The 24,062-nt window shown below is 48.9% G+C and overlaps 1 protein-coding gene across 1 annotated transcript; it reads left to right on the top strand.

The window, feature by feature from the left end:
- The first annotated feature begins 1,185 nt into the window (after positions 1-1,185).
- On the top strand, positions 1,186-5,395 carry TOB1 (transducer of ERBB2, 1). Its single transcript, XM_028091372.2, has 2 exons — positions 1,186-1,470; positions 3,530-5,395. Exon 2 carries the CDS (start codon positions 3,674-3,676, stop codon positions 4,685-4,687), a length of 1,014 nt encoding a protein of 337 aa, XP_027947173.1. The 5' UTR covers positions 1,186-1,470; positions 3,530-3,673; the 3' UTR covers positions 4,688-5,395.
- Positions 5,396-24,062: the final 18,667 nt, after the last annotated feature.

Raw genomic sequence — 24,062 nt, 5'->3', positions numbered from 1 at the left:
GAGAAGCGCGGCCAATCAGGCGTCGTTGCTACCTGTGAGTAATATTTTTAGCAGCGAGGGACGCTCGGTTCCACTCCCCATGTAACTTCGTGTATTTCTCCGCTGCAGGTTGTGAAAAAGGGCGCTTACCCGCCTCCCTTGAGTCCCTTTCCCCGCTCCCTATTTATCCGCTCATATTTCAACCGAAGAGTATCTTAAACGTGCCTACAGAAAGGCACCGTGTATATAATGTGTATTGATGTTAAAATATACTTGGAATACACGCATGCATACATATATACTTAGATACGTACGCAATTTGGGACGGAGGCCTAGGCTGGGACATTGGGAATAAAATGTGATTCTTCTTACAGTCTCAAGCCACCCCCACGTCCAAGTTGTTGCCGGGTCGCACGGGGAGGTCTGACGTGGGATGCAGAAGCAGTTAAACTGTCACCTGGGCGGGAGGTGTGGCCAGGTGGTCTACCTTCCCCACCCCCAGTCTGGCATGGCAGCTTTGGGTTCTGCTGTTGCCACTCCCTGGGTGGCAGTTGGCCTAGGTCCCTGAGGTGATTAATATTCAATTAATCGGGTGCACGAGTCCCTGTCACAGTTCGCTGTTTCTTGAGGCTCTCCTGGGTGCACTGGAGGCCGATTTGGTAGCTCGGCCACGAGCGGGGTTTTCTTGGGCCACAGTCCCATTCGGATAGGGCATTTTTTTGTAAACTGTCCCCTCCCTCTCGAGGCCTCGGGCTCTCCTCCCCGTTCTTCCCCGCCGCTCCGCCACCTGCCTCACTCCCCTCCCCCCTCCTCTCCGCGGCTCTGCCGGGACCAAGCGTCAGCCGCCCCACCCACCACCGTCGCCCTCACTGTCACTTCTCTCCCCCAATCCCTTTCCCATTTTTCTCTTAATCCCGCCCACAGTGACTCCAAGACGTCGGTTCATTGGCCGTCGTAGAGCCCGAGGGGTGTGGCCTTGCGCACTGGGCCCTCCGCCACCCGTCAGGACATGGGCAGGCAGGACCTGACCAATGGCGTCGAGGGGCAGGGCAGGGGCGGAGCCGCCACCGAGGGTCTGGGGTGAGGGGCGGGAAGGCGGGGAATGGTTACGCGGCTCCGAGCTGTGTGACGCGAGGCGGGCGCGCGCGCACCCCTACGGGAAGGGATGGGGGCGGGGAAGAGACTATAAAACGAGAGGCGGGGAGCGCGCCGCGGCAGAAGGAGTGAAGCTCTGGCCCGGCGCGGAGTGGCCTTACTACGGGGACGCTGGGCCGGGCACTGGGCTGTGTGGAGAAGTGAGCGCGCTCGCCTGACCTGTCCCCGCCACCCCGAGCCACAGGGGGCGAGTTCCCGAGGCCCGCGCCGAGGCCCCCGTCCTCCGCCTGGCGGCGCCGTCTTGCGTTCAGCCTGCTGGCCGCTGCCGACCCTCCCGAGCCCCCGCCCTGCCGCCCCTTCTCCGCCCAGCGGCCGGGTCTGTGGTGGAAGCAGCCAGTAAGTATCGAGGGGCGGCGGGCGGGGTCCGGGGACGTAGGGGCTACAGCGGCGTCGAGCCCCAGGCCTTCGGGGACGGCGACGTCGCGGCCCGGGCGCGGAGAGGAGCGGCTCCGAGGGGAGCGGCTCCGAGGGGCCCCAGCGCGCCCGGGACCTGGAGGCGGGGCCGGCCGGCGCGTCGGGCTCGGCCGGAGCCGGGAGGGTAAACGGGGAAGGGCGGCCCGGGCCGAGCTGATGGGAATCGGGGGTTGGGGCGCCGGGGAGGAGCGGCCAGCTCGAGGGGGACCGTGGGGTCCGCGGGGCCGGTGGCCGCCGGGACCGAAAATGGTGCGGGGGAGCCGGTGCTCCCCGGGCTCTGGCCGGGTCCCAGGAGCCTCGGGCGGGGGGCGGGGAGCGGGAGCGGCGGGTCAGGTTACGGCGGGGGGAGGGTAGCGGCTGACCCGGAGCGGCCGGCGCCGCGACCTGCCCGGTGCCCTGCCCCGAGTGGTTGCTTTGCCATTTCTCGTGGCCTTCCTCCTCCTCCTTTTTGGAGAAGACTTGTACTCTTCTCCTCCTCGCCTCCGCCGCCGCCGCCGCCGCCGCCGCCGCCGCCGCCGCCGCCGCCGCCTCCGCCGCCTCCTCCTCCTCCTCCTCCTCCTCCTCCTCCTCCTCCTCCTCCTCCTCCTCCTCCTTCTCCTCCTCCTCCTCCTCCTCCTCCTCTTCTTGCTGCTGCTGCTGCTGCTGCTGCTGCTGCTGCTGCTGCTGCTGCTGCTGCTGCTGTTGCTCCAGCGTTTGGGCTCCGAGGGCTGTGAGCAGAAATCTAATGAGACCCAACTGGCTGTTTATGTAATTCTTCACACTTCTGTCTTAAGGCGTTGCTTTAAAACTACCTTTCGCGGAGCCTGAATTTCGCTCGGCTGCACCGTCAAGCAGTTTGGCTTAATCAGCTGCCTTTGCCGGCGCTCAGGCTTTGGGCTTGCAAAGTGTACTTTGGGGGCAGCCAGGGATCCTTTTCCCTTTGTCACCACGAATATGGAAAATGGAACAGATGGATTAATACCAACTGGATTTTTTAAATGTCCTTTTAACTCAACCTCAGTGTACAAATAGATCCCTTTTGCAAATATCTTCTGTTTGCCCTTGATCTTTTCTTATCCCCACCCAATGCTGATCCAGCAAACGTTTAAAGGTCGACCTTATCGTACAAACCTCTCCGGTGTTCTCTTATCGTGAAGGAGGGAGGTGGTTTTGAAAATAAGAATAAAACTCAGAAACCCTGTCCTTTAAAGAGAATAATCAATAGAGTTTTGAAATTAATTGTTGCTTTTGTTACATTTGCTGCCAAACATATTTTCTGATTTTTGAAAAATACACATTGAAAAGTAAAAGCACAGAGAAGCTCGATTATTACATTGTATGCCCTTAGTATATTTAAGACGGCAGCTATGTAGGATAATTTGGTTCATAATTATCGTTGACTAGGATGGCAATTCATTGTATTTAGTATTTTTAATGTTAGCATCGCATACTTTGGAAATTAAAATAATTTTCCTAACTTCTCAAATGTCTAAACGTTTAATGATACAGCAGATTTAAGCAGCAAATATCCAGAATGAAGTGAAATATAGAATTCACTTCTAAATTAGTGAATAGGAATAGGATCACTTTCTAAAACTGGTATATATATGTGTGTGCAGGTGGGTGGATGGGAGCGCGGAGTAGAGTTTCCAATAAATATTCTTTTGACTACTGAGGGAAGAAATACACTATATATGCTGGAGATATATATATATATATATATATATATATATATTTTTAGAGCTGTATTCAGAAATAAAAAGTAAATAATATAAATATATTGTTTTAACTAAATCCTCAATTGTCCCATGAGATTTTGAACTTTAATAAACAGTTTTCTATTGTATGTTCCTTTATTTTGTGCTGATTATATTTTTCTGACTTTCTAGCCTATTAGACTTTTTCAAAAGTAAAATTACTCTGGGGGTAAGAAAAGGTTGTGGGACTTAGATTTATCTTACTTGGACATGTTTGTTTTTGTTTTATTTTGTTTTTCTTTAAGGAGCAAGACCACTCAAGGTGAAGGATAATCTACAAAATACCAGCACTTTGAATGAAAATTTGTTTCTCTGCCACAAACTGAACACTTTGTGCGCGTGTGTGGGGGGAAGTTGAAACACAAATCTCACTTAGTGGCATAGCAGCTATGCAGCTTGAAATCCAAGTAGCACTAAATTTTATTATTTCATATTTGTACAATAAGCTTCCCAGGAGACGTGTCAACATTTTTGGTGAAGAGCTTGAAAGACTTCTTAAGAAGAAATATGAAGGGCACTGGTATCCTGAAAAGCCATACAAAGGATCAGGGTTTAGATGTATACACATAGGGGAGAAAGTGGACCCAGTGATTGAACAAGCATCCAAAGAGAGTGGTTTGGACATTGATGATGTTCGTGGCAATCTGCCACAGGATCTTAGTGTTTGGATCGACCCGTTTGAGGTTTCCTACCAAATTGGTGAAAAGGGACCAGTGAAGGTGCTTTATGTGGATGATAATAATGAAAATGGATGTGAGTTGGATAAGGAGATCAAAAACAGCTTTAACCCAGAGGCCCAGGTTTTTATGCCCATAAGTGACCCAGCCTCATCAGTGTCCAGCTCTCCGTCGCCTCCCTTTGGTCACTCTGCTGCTGTAAGCCCTACCTTCATGCCCCGGTCCACTCAGCCTTTAACCTTTACCACTGCCACTTTTGCTGCCACCAAGTTCGGCTCTACCAAAATGAAGAATAGTGGCCGCAGCAACAAGGTTGCACGTACTTCTCCTATCAACCTCGGCTTGAATGTGAATGACCTCTTGAAGCAGAAAGCCATCTCTTCCTCAGTGCACTCTCTGTACGGGCTCGGCCTGGGCAGCCAGCAGCCGTCGCAGCCGCAGCCCCCGCCGCCGCCGCCCCCGCCGCAGCAGCAGAAAGCCTCCGCTCTTTCTCCTAATGCCAAGGAATTTATTTTTCCTAATGTGCAGGGTCAAGGTAGCAGTACCAATGGAATGTTCCCAGCTGACAGCCCCCTTAACCTCAGTCCTCTCCAGTACAGTAATGCCTTTGATGTGTTTGCGGCCTATGGAGGCCTCAACGAGAAGTCTTTTGTAGATGGCTTGAATTTTAGCTTAAATAACATGCAGTATTCTAACCAGCAGTTCCAGCCTGTTATGGCTAACTAAAACAGGAAAAAAAAATGTATCGTACAAATTAAAATGCACGGGCCCAAGGGGGGATTTTTTTTTTTCCACCTCCTTGAGTTTTTTTTTTTTTTTTTTTTTAAGCTTATAGTAAGGATACATTCAAGCTTGGTTACAAAAATAAAACCTGCATCATTTTTCATTTGCCAACCAAGCACAAAGTTATTTTATACTGACTGTATATTTTAAAGTATACTCTCAGATATGGCCTCTTACAGTATTTAAGATATAGCAAGGACATGGCTGATTTTTTTTTTATAAAAAATTGGCACTAATAAGTGGGTTTATTGGTCTTTTCTAATTGTATAATTTAATTTAGTACAAAGTTTGTAAAATATCAGAGGATATATATATTGTTTCTACGACACGGTATTGCATTTATATCTTTTTACTACAGTGACCTGTGACAGCAGCAGCTTCATGTATTTTTTTTACTGAAATTGTAAAATATCCATCTTAAAGACATCAACTATTCTCAAAATTGTGTACAGAATATTCCTTTAGTGGTGGAATTAAAATGTACGAATATTTGCTTTTTCAAAAAAATGTATTTTCTGTTAAAGGTTTAAAGATTTTTGCTATATATTATGGAAGAAAATGTAATCGTAAATATTAATTTTGTACCTATATTGTGCAATACTTGAAAAAAACGGTATAAAAGTATTTTGAGTCAGTGTCTTACATGTTAAGAGGGACTGAAATAGTTTATATTAAGTTTGTATTAAAATTCCTTAAAATTAAAATTGCTTATCGTGGTCTTTGTTTTGAAGCCTTGGCCAAAGAGCTACCTCCGGAGTTAAAATGTTGTAAATGCTAGTGCTGAAGAAAAGGCTGACCCCTAGGATTACGGAGTAATGGTGGAAAGCAGTTACACTCCTACTGCACCAGATAGTATCCGTTTGCCACATAAAAAGGCCTAGCAAAACTGCACAACCTGACCAGTGCTTGGGGACAGCTTTATTTATAGATTTTTAAGCAACTTTCTCTTCAGCCCTGTGAATAGGGATGGTTCTGCTAAGGTTAGGCAACACTGTTTTACACCAAGTGTTAAATTGTGGTGTTGTGCTGACGTCTAAGAGAGTCCGATGATAAAATTCACTCGTAACCAGAGAGGATTTATTTGAAATGTATATGGGGAGACCATTGGATCGGTTTTCTGTTCCTGCATGGGAGGTGAAAAGCTCAGAAACCTTGCTTGGACAAAGCAGCTGACCTAACTATTTAAAAAGAACATTAGGTCTGTTTACTAATCCTTAAACTTAAAGTTCAGTCATACTTAGTTGGAGAATTTATGATCAAAATCTCAAGATTGGACAGGGTGCTTTCCCCCTTGCTTGCTTTTTAAAATACAATTGGATAGCCAACCTGCTGCTTTGGGAGAGGAAGGGAGGTTCAAAGGTTACTCACCCATAATGTGTCAAATTATAGTGGCTTGGTAGGGATGCAGTTTTTAAAAAGTGATGAGTTGGAAGCGAGAGACACTATTTTTAAAGTAAAATGAGTCATTTCACTGTTTAAATGTCCATTGATAGTGTTGACATAGTATGGGTGAGAAAATTGCCTGGAATTGGAAGGAAACTACATTTAGAGTAAGGAACCAGCACTGTCTGGGTTACTGGTGAAATAAATTTGGTCTTAAGTGAGTTTTTTGGACACCAATGTACAAAAGCCTGTTGTCTGTTACCCATGCAGTTTAGAGCAATAAAAGTTTTAAGGAAACAAGCACTGGGAATAATCAAGCCGAGCTGTTCCGCCTGCTCCGTGGTGAGGCCTTTGTCCTTCAGTGGACAGAATGAGGCTATGAAGAAGTACTGCGGTAGTGAGCGGGACTGGCGGAGGGCTGGTCTGCAAGCATCATCAGTTACGTGCTTTTGTGATCCCCAAGTTTGAATAGCTGTAAGAACAGTCAGGAATGGTTTTAAGCACTAGTTCCTGCTAGACACTTGTGGGTGAAGTTATCATAGGCTTAACAGAAAATTGCCTTTTCACAAATAAAGACAACATACTTTTTCTGAAAATCAGGAGTAAGTCAGCAGGCTAGTAGATACACAACAGGATTTGTAACCATCTGGAACACTAAATCAGATTTTAAATAAATTGAGTTTAATGTAAATATGAATATCTTCCACATCTTAGGGATGTGCATATTGGTACGTATGGGGGATATCGAGGGAAAATATTGGGGAAGATCCTGGGGAAATGTCATATTGGTACCTATGTTGGTTTGGTGCTTGAATCTTGATTGGTTTCAAAAAAAATCTTCAATTTGAGCTTCATATTCTTGAGGTCTTTTTTTTTTTGTCTTCATGCTCTTTATGCTCATTAGGAATGGAGATGTTTTTAAGTTTTTTAATTCCAGTTAACATACAGCGTAATAGTAGGTTCAGGTGTACAATGTAGGGACTCAATACTCCATACGTCACCCAGTGCTTATCACAAGTGTACTCCTTAATCCCTATCACCTATTTCAGCCATCTCCCCCCACCCCCATCTCCCATCTGGTAACCATCAGTTTGCTCTCCATGGTTAAGAGTCTGTTTCTTGGTTTGTCTCTCCCCCCCTTTATTTGTTTTGTTTCTTGAATTCCACATATGAGTGAAATCATTACCGTCTTTGTCTTTCTCAGACTGACTTATTTCAGCATTATACTCTCTAGCTACATCATTGTAAATGGCAAGATTTCATTCTTTTTATGGCTAAGTAATATTACATTGTGTGTTTGTGTGTCTATATCCATTCCTCAGTTGATGGACACTTGAGCTGTTCCCATAATTTGGCTATTGTAGATAATGTGATAAACATCAGGGTGCATGTATCCCTTTCACTTAGTATTTTTGTATTTTTTTGATAGATAGCTAGTAAGACGATTGCTGAATCATAGGGTAGTTCTATTTTTAACTTTTTGAGGAACCTCCATACTGCTTCCAGAGTGGCTGCACCAGTTTGCGTTCCCACCATGACGGTTCCCCTTTTTCCACATCCTTGCCAACACTTGTTTCTTGTGTTTTTGATTTTAGCCAAGGAATGGAAATTTTTCTTCTTAAGATTTTACTTTTAAGTAATTTCTACACCCAACATGGGGCTCGAACTCACAACCCTGAGATCAAGAGTCGCAAGCTCCACTGACTGAGCCAGCCAGCCTTCCCCAGGAGTGGAAATTTTTTAAAAGGTGCTTTTTTTTTTTAAATTTAAATTCAATTCACCAACATAAAGTACATCATTAGTTTCAGAGGTAGAGTTCAGTAATTCATCAGTTGCATATAACACTCAGCGCTCATCACATCACCTGCCCTCCTTAATGCCTGTCACCCAGTTACCCCATCCGCCCACCTACCTCCCCTCCAGCAACCCTCAGTTTCTTTCCCATAGTTAAGAATCAAAAGGTGCTTTTGCCTAGCACACCTTATAAGCCTTAGAAAAGCTTACTTACATCTTGGTCCCAAATCTGTTTCTTCCTACTCTGCTATCACACTTTTGTCCCTTTGTGGAAAATGTTTTCTTGACGATTTGATGAGTTAATAATCTTTTTTTTTAAGATTTTATTTTTAAGTAACCTCTATACCCAACAGCCCCGAGATCGAGAGTCGCATGCGCTAGCATCTGAGCTAGCCAGGCGCCCCTGGTGAGTTAATTATCTTTTTTTTTTTTTTAAAGATTTTATTTATTTGACACAGCGAGAGAGGGAACACAAGCAGGGGGAGTGGGAGAGGGAGAAGCCTGCTTCCCGCCAAGCAGGGAGCCCGATGCAGGGCTCGATCCCAGGACCCTGGGATCATGACCTGAGCCGAAGTCAGATGCTTAACGACAGCCACCCAGGCGCCCCGAGTTAATTATCTTACTAGGTCTTTCCCATTATTCTTGTGTAAATATGGATACTGTATAACAGCCTCTGAATGCCCTGATCCTGGTGTCCAAAATACTGCCTTACAGATGGCATAGCTCATTGATGAGTGAATCAGTTGATAGCAGAAAGCAGCTCTCTGGGTTTCAGATATTCCTTTACTGCCCATCTTTTCTAAAATCAGGTGTATTGTTAAATCTCCTTTGAATAGCTTTAACCTAATAGCTAATACTAGAGGGCAAATGTAGGCCTTCATTCAAAATGCCTCCTTAAAGATAATGACTTTATTTATTTATCTTTATTTACTGTGATTAACTACTTAGTTTTTGAAGGTGAGACTAAAGGTGCCCTGAGTTTAAAAATGTTCTTGTCTTATGTACAGGCATTTTAATTGAGAGACGTACTCTCACACATCTTCAGGAGGTAGGTTATTGTAAAACAAGTCGCTATAACATACAGAAAATTTAAGTATCTCTAGTTGGACATACTCCAGCTAATGAGAGAAAATGCTGGTCGGAGATCTTCCTCCTTAGCCCTCTCCCTACACAAACTGCAAAGAGTGTAGGCGTGGGACGAGTGTGTGTCTTTGCTTGAATAGAACGCATGCTTTCATCAGAAGCAGGGTAATAACTCTGCTGCAAGATCAGTAAGAGGAAAACAGCTTTATTAGAAGACAAGTATGTAAAACTGCCATTGCCAAATAGAACTCCTTATACTGTTGAGTATGCCAATCAGCTGATGCTTAATCGATTTGGCCCAGGAGGCCACTTGAGATCTAATTTCTTCAGTTTTTTTGTGTGTTATGTTAGGAAGACACTATCTTCATGTTTAAACCTTGGATCAATATCTGTGCATATAACTGGAAAATTAGTCCAACACTTCTGTTCAAGCCATTTTTTAAAAAATGTTTTGAATCATTTCGTTAACAAATGCTCATACAGCACTTACTCCGTACCATGCATAGTTCCAACACAGCTTACGGAAGGGGAGCTGAGACAGTTAACTCACCCACGATTGTATGGCCAGTAAGAGGCAGACCTGGAATTCAAACTCAGTGAAGTTCCAGAGTTTATGCTCTTAAACTTGATGCTTTGTTCCCTGGGATTAGTTGTTCTTCTGATTTGAAGTCAGGGGAATAAGAACTATTTTTGATGTATTAGCCACATGACTGGTAGAATCTCTACAGGAGTGTTCCAGAGAAGAGTCTAATGGGAGGCTCTCGGCCATGCTTAGAAGTCATGATGATATATTGGGGGAGATACTTTATATTTCCGGTGGCCATAAACTATAATTACAGGCTATCAGGAAATGTTTTTAGAAATCATTAAGTCAGTGCTTTAATTTTGTTGATTTTCTTAATTCAATTGTGTAAATTGCTTCTCTCATTTTAGAACCACTGGATGATTCCCTCAGACGGTAAGGACTGTAGACTTGGTGGCCCCATTCCTTCTAAGTAAGATTGTAATTGTTGACCTCCTACAGCTGTTTTCACACACATTCCTCACTTGTGCTATTGATAAACACCATAAGGAAAGGTCAAATCAGTCACCAAAATTGTCTTCAACAGTGTGTTCCCTAGTACCTATGATCTGTTTCTAAGTTACTGGGAAATACATGATTTCTGTGTATAGGTGTGATAAATGGTCTTCTTACCCTTACCAAAATTAAAAATATATTTTGGTTTTTTTTTTTTTTTTAAGGATTTTATTTATTTATTCATGAGAGACACACAGAGAGAGAGAGAGAGAGAGAGAGAGAGAGAGGCAGAGGGAGAAGCAGGCTCCCAAGGAGCAGGGAGCCCGATGCGGGACTCGATCCCAGGACTCTGGGATCATGACCTGAGCCGAAGGCAGACGCTTAACCATCTGAGCCACCCAGGTGCCCAATATATTTTGGTTTAGAAAGTCACATTTTAGAAGCATAATTTATTATGGATGAACTTATAGTCCCATTAGGGTTGCTATGAGTTTTGAACATGTATAAACTGCACAGTAGGGCCTCCTGGGTGGCTCGGTAGATTAGGTATCCGGCTCTTGGTTGGGCTCAAGTCATGATCTCAGGGTCATGGAATCGAGCCTCAAGTCAGGCTCTGCACTCAGTGTGGAGGTCTGCTTGTCCCCCTCCCTCTGCTCCTCCTTCCACTCACATGCACACACTCTATCTCAAATAAATAAATCTTAAAAAAAAAAAAAAAACAGTAAACAGAAAAACCCATTTTTTAATGGCTCAGAAGAATTTCGGTAGTTTATTTTTATTTTATTTTATTTACTTATTTGAGAGAGAGAGAATGAGAGATAGAGAGCACGAGAGGGAAGAGGGTCAGAGGGAGAAGCAGACTCCCTGCTGAGCAGGGAGCCCGATGTGGGACTCGATCCCGGGACTCCAGGATCATGACCTGAGCCGAAGGCAGTCACTTAACCAACTGAGCCACCCAGGCGCCCAGAATTTCAGTAGTTTATATGTGGATTAAATCTTGTTATACCTAGTGCCAATTTTTTAGATCTGGAGTTAGAATTTGATTGGACCAAGTATTGCTGGACCCTGGCTGGGCCTTTGGAGGTTTAGCTTGGGCTAAAAGTCATTAATGGAATGTGAAGTAGTAAACATCTACTAACCATTTTTCAATATTTGAGGTTTAAGATTTATATTTTAGAAGACTTGCTTTATATACAGTCCATAAGTGGAGCTTTGAGATCATCTCACAAACCCTAGAAGAAAACAATTCTCACATGTGAGCAGCTCACATGTGGAGGCTATTTGAAATGGAGTCTAATTCCTTCCTTAAGCATATTAAGTCATTTGGTTCAAGATGACTCAGTTTCTTCATCTGCAAAATAGGTAGGGGGATATCTTATACTTCCCCGGGCAGTTCATGAGGCGCTAATCCCCTTGGTATGAAGAACTGTCAGTGAGGTCATGGAACATGTATTCCTAGGGGTTTACAGTAGTTATAAGGCACCAAGTCCAGACTTTCACCCCCAGTTTGTTGACCTGTGAAATCAGAAATGTAAATGCAGACACCAACCGTCTTTATCATAGTGACATTTTGTTGTCCAGCGTGTTACTTGCATCCACAGAGAATTAAATAAAAATTCTATGGTACTATCCTAAAAGCTATTCTATTCCTGTTTCAGTGATAAATACCACTGAGTGTGTGTCTCTAGTTCTGAGGCGCTGGTGGGGAAACCGTGTTTCAGCATTCTTTTTCATACAATCAGCAAGTTGATTTAAACCTAGAACACAAGTTGACGTTCCTTTTGAGAGCAGCCAAAAAGGTTGCTAAAGTGTCCGTGCTGTTGTGAAAAGTACTGAAATGGTTGTTGCTATTTAAACCACACTGGCTCGGGAATAGGAGTAGTTAAAGGTAGCTCTGGCGAGAGACGGTGTCCTACAGAGAATGGTGCTAGCTTTATTTTAGCGCAGGTAGGAAAGAAGGGGAGGTTTGCTTTACAGAAGGGAAAAACATTGAGGACTTGGAAGGAAAAACACATTCCGTCTGGCATCATGAGTACTTTACTTCACTGATAAAATATGACCAGTGTGCAGAACAGAGAACAGGTGTAAAATATTTTTAGACAAACCTTGGCATATACTGTAGGTTGCATCCCTTCCTTCTATACACTGAAGTCTTTCAAAAATAATTGTGGAAAAACCACACTTACCAAATAAGCTAGACCTTGCTTTTATGATTTTCAGGTACTAAATGTTAAAGCCAAACATAAATTTCCTTCCCAGCCATCAGGTTGCAGCTATTTTTAAACACTGGGGCTCTGTGTGCCCTTCTACAAATCTTGAGCCTCCTTTTCCTTCCTGAGCACTGTTGAGAGAGCCAGGAGAACATGGCGCCATGGCTGCTTTCAGAGCATGCAGGAAGAAATGTGACAAGCATGGACGTGGCAGCACTCTAGCTTGGTTTCTGGCAAATGGGTATAAACCGATGACTTCTGGATACCGATGGAAGGGAATGCTGGATACCCCTTCTGTCAGTGTGGGTTAGGAAATGGAGTCCGGATGACCTGTGACACAGTCTCGGTCGTTCTGGACACATCCCCTTCTCTGCACGCAGGTGCATGCATGGCTTTTCCATGCTACCCACCCCCGACACACACCATCCATCAGTTCATTGCTAAAAAAGGATGAAGGTTGGATTTTTATTTGTTTTGTAATGGGCATGCCTGTTCTTTTCCCACTCTGATTATCCAGATCTGCCTACTGACCCCAAAGCTCTGTTCCCGAAAAGAACACTCTTTGTTTTGTAAACTACCTGTCATTGTGAAGTTCGAACCCTGGTGACTTACTTTCTGCTAACTCCTTTCTATTTCCAGGAAACGTGGTGGGATCTCCAAACCACTTCAATCCAATGCCTAAGATAGCTGCAGTCCCTGGGCAGTCTTTCTAGAAACTGAGGTGTCACCAGAGGCCCTTTAAAGATTTAGGAACTGTCCAGTTTTCAGAGGGCTATAAAGAATCTTACCTGGGGAGTCACCTTTCTGCATCCTACAATAGATTGGAAGAAACAAAGGAAAGTTTAGGAAGAAATGTTTTTTAGGAGACTTGTTTAATATCTGAGCCACAAAAGTTCAAAGAACTTTTTAGATGCTGTGACCATGGAATAGACAGATGGAGGGAAGACCTTCTCTCTCCCAGGAGCCTCTGCCTGAGGAAAAGGATCTGGCAGCAGGTAGGAAGGCAGCTAGGGCATGTCTCCTCTATCTGCCCCTCCTTCAGGATCTGGGGAAGAGGAGAGAATTGGGCAGGAGGGAGCCTCTGTACACCCTGCCTTGGGACTTGCCCTGGAGATCAGTTCCCCTTAGTGGAGGCTTTGCAGAAGTCCGTAGACCCCGGACAGTAGCCCTAGCGCGGGCACACCACACTTTGCTGATGGCTGTGTGGTTCCTTCCAGACTTGGAAGGAGGGTAGGTGGTAGCTGTGCCAATACCTTGCATGCTGCCTGTTTGAGTGATGATGACTTTGGCATTATTTGGCAAATATCTAGCACGTAGTATTTACTACGTGCTAGATACTGTTCGAAGCACTTGTATGTTTTAACTCATTTAAATTTCCTAAGAGCCCTCAGAAGGCTGTGCTGTTTCCCTCATTTATAGATAAAGAAATGGAAGCAGGGAGCTTGTGACGGTTACGGCCAGTGGAACCAGGACCTGAGCTGTGGGATTCTGTTTCCAAAGTCTGCGGCCCTTCCCCATTACCCTATACGGCTCCTTTGGTTGACCTCAATAGGAAGGCTTTGTGAAAGAACCACACTTGATTATTTAGGGGACATTATCTAAAAGGCACTCTGCGCCGAGCTCCCCGTTATTTAGAGGACATTTTCTAAAAGGCACTCTGTGCTGAGTTCCCCGTGCACACCCAGCGTGGTCCTGTAGGTGGTGGTTTGCTCAGCAAACCCCACCTCATTTTAATATCGCCTCTGCTGCGAAAATACGGTGGAGTAGGCTGTGAGAGCTTGAGGGTCACAGGCTGGTTGTATTTACCCACATCCCTGCTGTTTGTCTGGGCACTCAGAATCTGTGAGAAGTAACTCTCGGCACTACCCATACCTGAGGTCTGCCGTCCCGTGCTTTCCTGGTACTGACGATAGCAAAAGGGTGAGGTTGACTCAGTAGTTGCTCTGGGGTCACATTCCACTCAGGTCCCTAAATCGTGTCAAAGGGAGATATCATTTGAACCAATCCCTGTGTCATCTACTCAATACATTTATTGAGAATCTACTGGGTTAGGAACTCGTGGTGATGCATATAAACCTTTAGGACCTTGCAAGGAGTTTACATTCTAAGAAAAGATAACCCACACGCCCAAATGATCAGACACAGGAGAATGTGGAGGTGTGAACAAAAAAAGGAGAGAGCATGCCCATGTGAGGGATTCTAGATTGCAAGGGGGAGTTACCAGGTGATGAAGAATGGGTCATCCGGGGAAGCCTGGGCTCCCTCCAAGTCCCAGCCTCAGTGGAGGGAAAACCTGGTCCTGGTTCTTCTCTCCATCAGATGTGTCCCAAGTGGGAAGAATGTGTGCTAACCCTTGGGGGGAAAAAGCCGAAGAAATCAGAACGAGAAGCTCAGCTGCCAGCCCATCACTCCCAGGAGAAGCTGCCTTTCACTTTGGATATTTTAATTTTTTTCATTGTTCCAAGTTTTGAACAGAAAGACACTGTACAAGAGAGCTGGTTTAGAACCCTGTTCATCAAGCCCAGGGGTGGGGCGGGGAGGTCAGGTAAGAAGTCCAAGGCTGGGAGTGGCGGTACTGAGCCGGGGTAGGCTGCCCAGGAGGGATGTTCTAATTCTTATCTTTTCAAGATGCTTATCCTAGAAACCTCCTCAGGCTAGAAGCTCCCTCTAGGGGTCATCTCATTTGTTTTTCTACCTTTAGAGACAAAACTCTGTTTTTGTAAGTATCAGGGTTCACAGCAGGTAACACCCTCCCAGAAGCTGGTGTTGGTGGAATATCTGCATAAACTCAGATACCCCCAGGGCACTCCCACCTGCTGTCTCCCCCAGTCACCACACTCTACTCCTAGCCAAGAGAACAAGTCTTTTCAGAGCTCAACTGATCCGTTTTCCAGTTTGGCTTTTTGGACGCTTACAGTATCTTCCAGGTTGAGCATAAACCAGAGAATGAGGCTTTGAAGGAAAAGCTTAATATAAATCTAAGCCAGAAATTAACAGCCCCAAAAAACTTTTCTCCTGGGTCACTTACCCTGGGCAAAGCCCTTCCCCAGGCTCCCCCAGGCTTCCTTTGTGGCTGAGCACTCTGTCATCCTCTGAAAATACTGCTGCAAGCTGGCCAAGCCCCTTCATGTGACTCGCAATGTTCAGAGAGCATCACTTCTCTGAAAGAAGCATGCATCTTGCTTTGGAACAGAAAACACCAGCGTCTGATCTATGTCTTACCCCGCCTTCTCCAGCAGGGACAGAGGTCTGGGCCCCACAATTTCCCCTACAGAATCCTTGGTAACTGCTAAGAACTAATTAAGAATGTTCTAGAGGAGTGGAGGGGCCTCATTAAGCCTCCAAATAAAATTATTCCCAGTAACCCTGTACAAGAAAGAATATGGGCTTTGGAGTAAGACTTTGAACTGAATCCCAATGCACCCTGAATAGCCATGTCTGCTAAACCTACTCAGCCTCAGATTTCCTATCTGAAAAGTCCTACTTGTTCTGGGCAGTGTGAGGATTATGTAAGCTATAGAGCACATTAAGCATAATCCTCTTCCCCATAGGGAATCACCAGAACTCTCTCCACTCTTATGTGAGATAGGGCTCGAAACGCCTATCTTCCTTTCTCCTCTCTCTTCCTGTGGCTTAGCCTCAAAGGCATGTGCTCAGCCTCCTCAGCGGAGGTCAGCTGGCCTTAAAACATGCATTTTCATGAGAATCCTAGGCAGTGAAACTTCACTGTGGATTAGCAGGGAGAAGAGAGGAAGCAGAAGTGAGAGGAAACCAGAAGTCACTGTTCTGTGGTGGAAGATGCTGTCCGTGGGGTTAAATGCACGGGCTTTGGAGTCACTATACCAACCTAGGCTTGGTTTGCTGCTTGGCCAGGGCCCTTGGGCAAATGATTCAAATCTCTGTGAGCCTCAATTTCATCATCTCTGAAATGGAGAGAATATTAAATGGTGGTAAATAATAAACACCTGCCAGGGTTGTGAAGATTTAATGAGATACTGTATGAGCACATATTAGGTGCTGTTAGCTCTTAGTAATTGAAATTATTCATCCTGCCACTGGGGCATCTAACTGGCAAAGGGTACCCACCTTCTGGGGTGGACATGGGTCACCATGTGCGTAAGTCTCACTAAGGTTGTGTTGCGCTCATCCAGGAACACCAGCACTCTCCTCTCCTTAGGGTCATAAGGTGAAATTGTTGGTTGTGATTATTGTAGGGATCGCTCTGAGGCTGAGTTATTTGGTCACATCAAGACTCTAAGGCTATTTCCCCTTTTAATTCTGTTGCCCCTTGTGGTGCATTGAGGTGGGAAGTGATGCTTGAGGTAGGAGGTCGGTAAGAGCTCAGCTCCATGCTCTGAGGTACTGGAGCCAGGAATGAAGGATGGAGAAGCGCTCTTAGGGCCTCCATGGACACCATTACTCGACTTTGTTTCTGCTTGCTGGTCTCCAGCTGCACAGCCTAGAGCCTCTCTCTCTCTCTCTCTCTCTCTCCTTCTTTCTTCTCTCCCCTCCTCTCCAGCTACCTTCATCCTGAACTCTTCCTTTGTCAGCAGAAGGGATTGCATCTGGTCTTACTTTGCTGTCCAAGGGCAGCTTTGGGGAAGGGAGCCTGTTCTCACATCCTGGCTCTTGTTCAGCCATGGGCAGGAACAAGAAACAGCCAGTATCCCCAACCAACTGGAGCAACCAGACCCAGGACCGACCCGACTATTATTATTCCATTTTGCAAATGAAGATGTTGAGGCCCACAGAGGTTAACTCACCTCAAGTCATACAGCCAGTGTGTGAGTCCAGGCAGTCTGACTCAAGAACCCATGCCCTTCCAGCCTTCCATCACTCTGACCTTTCCTCACTGCCACCCACCCTGGATACTGAGGAGATTTGGAGACCCTGAGGCCTAAAATATCTGGTGCCCCTTTCTGCAATTGAATTTGAGCAGCAATGACCATAACAATAACCATAACCTTCGGTCAGCACTTCCACCCAAGAAACAAGATGGCAGCGGCAGCCTAGGTCTCTCAAGAGCTGTGGAGGAACTGAGCCGCTAGTAGACTGGTTCTTGGGAGGAGCACGGCAGCAGCTCTCAGGGGCACCGTGCCGGGCCATGAGAGGACTCGGCCTAGTTCCCTCCGTCTCCTTATGGGCAGCCCCTCTCCACCATATTTAGCGGAAGGTATAAACCCAGCTTCGCCTGAGTGCCACCGCCCGATGGGTCTGGGTGTGTGGGTGCTAACCTGCGTACCTCTTTTCTTTGGGGAGCAGAACAACAGTTTATTTATTGTGAGTGAAGTAGAGGGGAGGAGAGTGGGGAGTTTTGAGGGCACGGTGTCTTTTGCTCACATACTCCAAGGCTGCTTTCTCCTGCAGCGGCACTCCTGGAAAACCCAGGTTGGCAAGAGCTGAGGGGAGGGAGTTGGGGGGAGAAACAGGAGGGGCGCTCTTGGGAGCCCGTGGTAAGGCGGTCTGAGGGGAGGTGGGGCTCATGGTGTCGAAGGGGAGGCAAGGTCAGAGGTGAGGGGAGGCTCGGCAGGGGAGGGGTTGAAGGTAACCTGGGACTTATGGGTCTGGGGGGCACAATGGGGTTTGTGGGGGAGGTCAACGGTGAAGGAGAGGTCAGAGTGAAGGAAGGTTCATGGCATTAAAGGTGGGGCTTGCTGGGTCACCAGTGAAGAGGGGCTCAGGAGGGGGTGCCTGTGTCCAAGTTAGAAGAGCTCGAAGAGGCCAGACATAGAGTGGGGCTCGGGGGTCAGCGGTCAGCTAGGATCTGAGACAAAGTCAGGTTCATGGGCTCAGACAGAAAGAGAAGTGTCTCCCAGGGGGTCCGGGGTGAGCAGCCTAGCAGCTCGGCCTCCTCGAACTCGCCCTCCTGGGCACCGGCCTCCTGGCCGGTACTCAGACACCAGGTCGTTCGTGTGGCTCTCGGCCTGGTGAACCCCAGCTTGCCCCGCCCGTGTACCAGTACTGGGAGGCCTTGCACCGGCCAGTGGCCACGACCTGCTCTGAGATGTGCCTGTCAGCTCCTGCCTGGGCCGCCGGGAGGCCGCGCGGCGGGATAGCGCACTTGGCCACCTTCCTGCTGTTGGGGACGCACGGCTGCTCTGCTTGCTTGGCACACTCAGCATCTGCGGGGCCGCCTTCTTTGTGGACGCGTGGCCGGGGGAGCACGGCGGCCACCGTCAGGCCGCCACCGGATTCTTAGCCCGGACAGGCTGCTGTGCAAGCTCAGCGCAGAGCCCTAGGCCCGGCTGCTGAGTGGGTGGGGGGCGCCAAGCTGGGGGATGGGGGGTGGGGAGAAGTGCAGGTGCGGGCGGGCCGCCAGCTTAGGGTTAGGGTTAGGGTTGGCTGGCTGGCGCAGGTCGCCCTGGAAAGACTATAGGCACTAAAGTCAGATAGGCCTGAACTGGCATCTTGGCTCTTCCATTTATTAACCCTTTAACCTGGGGCAAGATCCCTGTAAACATTTAGAGTCTCAGATTCAGTATCTGTAAAAGAGGGAAAATAATACCTTTGAGGTGTGTCTTCCTCCATAAGATCTACAGGGCTTGCTTTGCTCATTCATTCATTCATTGCACAAATATTTCTTGAACACCCTCTATGGCGAGGCCTCATGCTGAACATACAGGGGAGAACCAAGCACATAGTGTCTTTGCCCTCCTGCATGGTGTAGGCTAGGGTGGGAAATAATAACATCACTCAGAGAGGGGTAAAGGAGTAAACTGGACAACATACTTAAAGTGCCCGATCAGGGGGCCGGAGTGGCTCAGTCGTTAAGCGTCTGTCTTTGGCTCAGGTCATGGTCCCAGCATCCTGGGTTCGAGCCCCGCATCGGGCTCCTTGCTCAGCGGGGAGCCTGCTTCTCCCTCTCCCACTCCACCTGCTTGTGTTCCCTCTCTCACTGTGTCCCTCTCTGTCAAATAGATAAATAAAATATTTTAAAAAATAAAAAAATAAAGTGCCCGATCAGAATTGTGAGCACTGCCTATTCCGTCTCTTTGGGTGTCGTGTTTCTGTCCCGCTGAGGGACCCTGCCAGGGCCCCAGCCCCCTCTCTGCTTCCTGGCTGCCCGCACAGAAAGGGGCCAAAACAGTCCCCATCCTCAGACACAAATGGATGTGTCTCTCACACGGAGACAGCACACATGATCAGGATGGGTACATCCTCATCCCGCAGTATCAAGACTTGGAAAAAGGGCAGAAAACGCTCACTGCCCTCACCTGGACAGACATGCTGGGAAGAGGCCCCACCTCCAAGAGGGTCCAATCCAGGAGGTGTCGGAGCTGAGTCCTGTTTTCCCTTCACCTGAGGGGGGTGGAGGTTGGCCAGGGTGTCGCTGGGGAGCCAGATGCCAGAGGTCCCTGTCCTGGGGTAATTTGGGATGTGGACACAGAGATTCTTACCCAACCCTGAAATAGAAGTGCTGAAGAGCTTGGGAGCCAGAGAGGCGGGAAGGAGGGGGGCGGTAGGCCTGCCCACCTGCCTGCCCTTCCGTCTCCCTCGGGAGAACGCCAGCTGGAGGGTTCTTCTTCCTTCCTCCTGACACAGCCTGAGAGATGAGTGTCACTTGACCTCAGGGCACATTCCAGAATGAGGCCACAGCCATGAATAGGACCCAGGAGCCCTGCCACCCATCCTGCCTATATTAATCACACATTCCCAGAGCGGGAGAGAGACTTTAGACTCCTGGAGGAGGTGGGAGGAGGAGGAGAAGGAAGAAGAGAGGGTATCAGGAAGTAGAGCTGGGAAAAAGCAGGGCAAACCCCAGGGAAGCCCCTCCACAGCCCTGCAGGCTTCCAGTGCGCCTCGGGGCCCTTGGTCCCAGGACCCATCGTTCATCCAGCAAGCCGTTGTCCCTTTGTTGAGCCCTGGGGACTGGGCCCCCCCTCAGACCTCCGGGAGCCCCCAGGCAGTGCTTCCAGCCTGGGTGGTGCACGTGCAGAGGGAGACAGACAATGGAAGGGTCTTGCTGCCTCTGGGGGACAGCGGAGGCTCCCCCGGGGCGGGGGGAGCTGAGTCTGGGAGGATGAGTGGGCATAAGACTGATGTCTCACTCAGCAATGTAGGCCATGACCGCTTATGTGTGTGAGCAAAATATCGTGTCACGTGGCAAGGTCAGAAGACAGCCCCGGGGTGGCTGATGGGAGGCAGGCTCTTGGGAGATGTTTGGGGTCCTGATGGGACTCCACACTGTCCAGCCCAGAACAGGGTGTGTGTGTGTGTGTGTGTGTGTGTGTGTGTGTGTCACATACTGAGAGAAGCCAACTGCCTGTGTTCATTCAGGTCTTGGCTTTGCCACGTGGCAGCTGGGTGATCTTGGGCAAATCTCTTGTCTCCTCCAGCCTCAGTTTCCCCACCCACATAATAGTGTTCTGTGCTATAGAGTCGTGATGGAGACAAGAGATGATGTCTGGTGCCTGTCCCGTGGTGAGCGCCTGCAAAGTGCTATGTTATAACCCGACAGTTGGACCCTGGGCGCTCCCCGCCCCGCACCCCCCGCCTAAGGAAATCACCATGTGGCTGTGTGTTTGGTCTCCCCCTTTCTTCCTCAGGTTCCACCCCTGGTCCCTGCTCTCTGGCCCCACTGTCCAGGGGGTGACGTCAGACTATGGAGCTGCTGGCCAAACAATGGAGCAGAGTGTCCTAGGAGGCTCGAGGTGCTGGGGGAGGCGGAGGGTGGAAAAAGCCAAGCTGTCCTGCCCCAGAGGCCTCAGGCTGGTCCGGAGACAGCCGGCGCCAGACCAGGCCTCTGAAGAGGCAAACAGAGATGGACTGGAGCAGGAGCAGGACAGGGAGGGGAGCCACCAGATGCAAGGAGGGAAGGAGCAAGTGTGCAGTGTAGACAGGAAGGCAGGTGAGTCTGGCCTCAGACCTGTAGGGGGGGCTCCATCCCCCTGTGTCCTGGGGCCCAGGCTGGGGCCGAATCTCCCAAACTGGGTGGGCAGCCTCCCCAAGGTCCCCCAGCAACCAGACCCTGGGAATTCGGTTCAACCTCTATGGAGCACCTACCAGAGGTCAGTTACTGTGTAACACCTGGGTAACAGGGATCAGAGACTCAAGCTTGGTTTCAAGGACAGAGAAATACATGCCACGTCGTAGTAGGTCCAACATTATAATAGATGCCCATTCCCTAAGTGCCTGTATTTTCTAAAGCCCAAACATGCGGGGTGATCCTTCTGAATGTGCTCTGCGAGTAACAGACTAAAATACCTGCAGCTGTATGTTCACTGAGTGTGAAATCCCAGGCCCAGCAGGAGGAGGCGAGGGCTTTAGGTCCTGGGGGCCTGCTGTCAGCCAGGCGGTTGCTGAGGGCCAGGAGGGCGCTGGGGCAGCGCTCTGTGCCAGGCTCTGTCTCCTAGGCTTTTCAGTTTGGCAAGGTTAATAGGGCCAAGCTCCCCCAAGTCTCCAGGAAGTGCACTTACTACCCTCTGTTTTACGGATGAGGAGACTGAGACGTGGAGAGACACCGGGGAAGTGTCAGACCCAGGTGGGTCTGACGGCACCAGCTGGGCTTTCTCACTCTGCCGGGCTGGGGCTGGAGTGGGAAGGACAGGGACCCCAGGTGCTGCAAGCTGGTGAGAAGGAGCCCTGACATCGGTGTCCCCTGAATGTCACACTTCCACCAGGCAGCCACAGGGCTTAGGCCCCATGTCAGTGCAGGAAGGGAGATGACAGATGCTATAGCATGTGGACACTTGACCCATCAGGCTCTAAGCTAGTGTGTTACTTATTGGGCCATCTCAGCCTAGAAGCAGGTGCAACAGAATGTCCCCAGGCCTCTAAGGCTGAGTCCTCACCTCCCTGGTTCTCTGACCCAAGCAGGGAGGGGCCCGTGGCTAGTACTCATACCTTCCTGGCGGCTAAGTGTTAGTGTTCAGCATTTCCCCAAAGGTGACTTGAGAAGCTCGCACTTCTCTGGCCCCGGAGGAGCTTGCCTTCCCCATGCTGGCCCCCTCCTTCTTGCAGGAATTGTCTCTAAGGAGGGATTGGCTAGACCGGGCCAGGCTGGGTGGGGCTGAGTGTGCATTCCTCCTTGGGGCAGTGGCCCGGGAAGACCCAGGGAAGTGGACAGGGGACAGGTGTCTCTTGAGCTTGGCTGGCTTGCAGCCTGAGGGCCAGACGAGCTGTGAGGCATGCCGCCATGGCCACAGGCTCCTGAACACATCTCCAGGGACAGGGAACCGTCCCAAGCACCTGAGGCCAAAGGTGCTGCTGTCTCCATCCTGGGAACTGAGCCCTGTGCTCTGAGCACGCCTATGGCTTTGCGACCAGGCCTCACCCAGAAGCCCCCTGGGGAGCTATAGCTGGGTGGCCCACCTCTTTCTGCCCCGCTCATGTCTCCTCCAGCTTTGTGCCTCTCAACACGACACCATCAGTGACAGGGTCCGGAGTCTGCCCCTGGCCCGCCATGCTGTCGTGACGGGCAGGGCGCCTGAAACATAAGTTAGAACATTTGGGCCTAAGTCCCCAATCTTCCTGCCTCTGTGTTCTTGGGAGACATTACCTGGCCTCTCTGGCCTTAGCTTTCCTGAGCTGGGGAGAGCACCACAGTTAAGGAGCCTCAGAGCTCCAAAGTGGGGTGAATGTTCGTGTCCCTCTATCACCCAAATATGGTCCTATTGGCCAGACTTCCCTCCTGATCACCAGAGCAAATTACACACACACACCCCCCACCACACACACTCATTAACCCAAACAAATCACACAAGAAGGGCTGTTGATACTATGAATTTTTAATTGGTACCTTCCTCCCTACATTGGAGGAAGAAACGAGGATGCCCCACAATGATCTTTTCTCCTTTGGAGGGGCCTGGACAGAAGGAAGGGCAGAGGAGGGAATGGGGGAGCAGATGTAGAGCTGACAGTGGCTTTCCCAAGTCATTTATCTAGTGTGTGTGTGTGGGGGGGGGCGGTGGCTGGACCTGCACAGGAAGTCCAGAAACGAGAAGTCATCAACAAGCTGCCACATTCCCAAACATACCCTCCCAGCTCTCACCTAGAGCCTCCCTCGGGTCCCTGCAGCTCCCAAGGCCACCACCAGATGGGAGCATCGAGCAACATTCCTTTTCCTTCCCAAGCCTGACACCCGTCCTCCCTCCCTTCTTTCACCCTGCTCCCCATCCCAACCTGGACTTTCCCTTCATCTCCCTTCCCATCAGAACAGATCCTGGGGCTTCTATCTGCCTTCTGTCCAAGGAAGCCAGTGGCAGATGAAAGCACACTGTCCTTTCAATGGGACCATTTGACAGTTGGGAAGGCCAGCCATGGGTCTGCTTCCCCGGGGGGGGGGGCGGGGGGGCAGGGACCCTGGGAGCTGGACATTCACATTCAGTCACCAGGAGCTGGGTATTGACTAATATCTGTGTCCTAGCACCTGGTACCCAGAAAGTGTTCAGAAAATGTCCATTGAGTCGGACTGAACAGAGCTAAATTAATACAACAACAATCAATAAACCAACAAATAAAGCCAAGGAGAAACATGAAGGATGTGTATTCTGCTGGTGCCATGGTGGCCTCAGAGACTGCAGGGCCCACTTGACCGAAGCACGGGCTGACCACCGCCTCAGGACAAGGGGTGTGCCGGGTCAGACCATGCCCTCCCCCCGCCCCCCCCTCCCGCTCCCTGCGTCCCACAAGCCCTAAAATGAAGTGGTTTCTGCTCGTAGTGATCTAGGGGGCTCTGGGGAATTTGTCCAAAGAGTCCCTGGTCCCTCCTTTCTCTCCCCACCTACAACTTTTGCAAACCGATTCATTCTGTGATTCCCATGACCGTGCATACGCCACCTCCAAAAGCCTGGCTGGGAGCTGGCTGGGGGCAGGGAGAGCCAGCAGAGGC

Source organism: Eumetopias jubatus, unplaced genomic scaffold, assembly GCF_037043125.1.
Source record: "Eumetopias jubatus isolate StellerSeaLion01/CBP00866 unplaced genomic scaffold, mEumJub1_p1.0 scaffold_10, whole genome shotgun sequence".
Lineage (NCBI taxonomy): Eukaryota > Metazoa > Chordata > Mammalia > Carnivora > Otariidae > Eumetopias > Eumetopias jubatus.
Note: the sequence above shows the minus strand (reverse complement) of the source record. Positions and strands in the feature narration are given on the sequence as shown.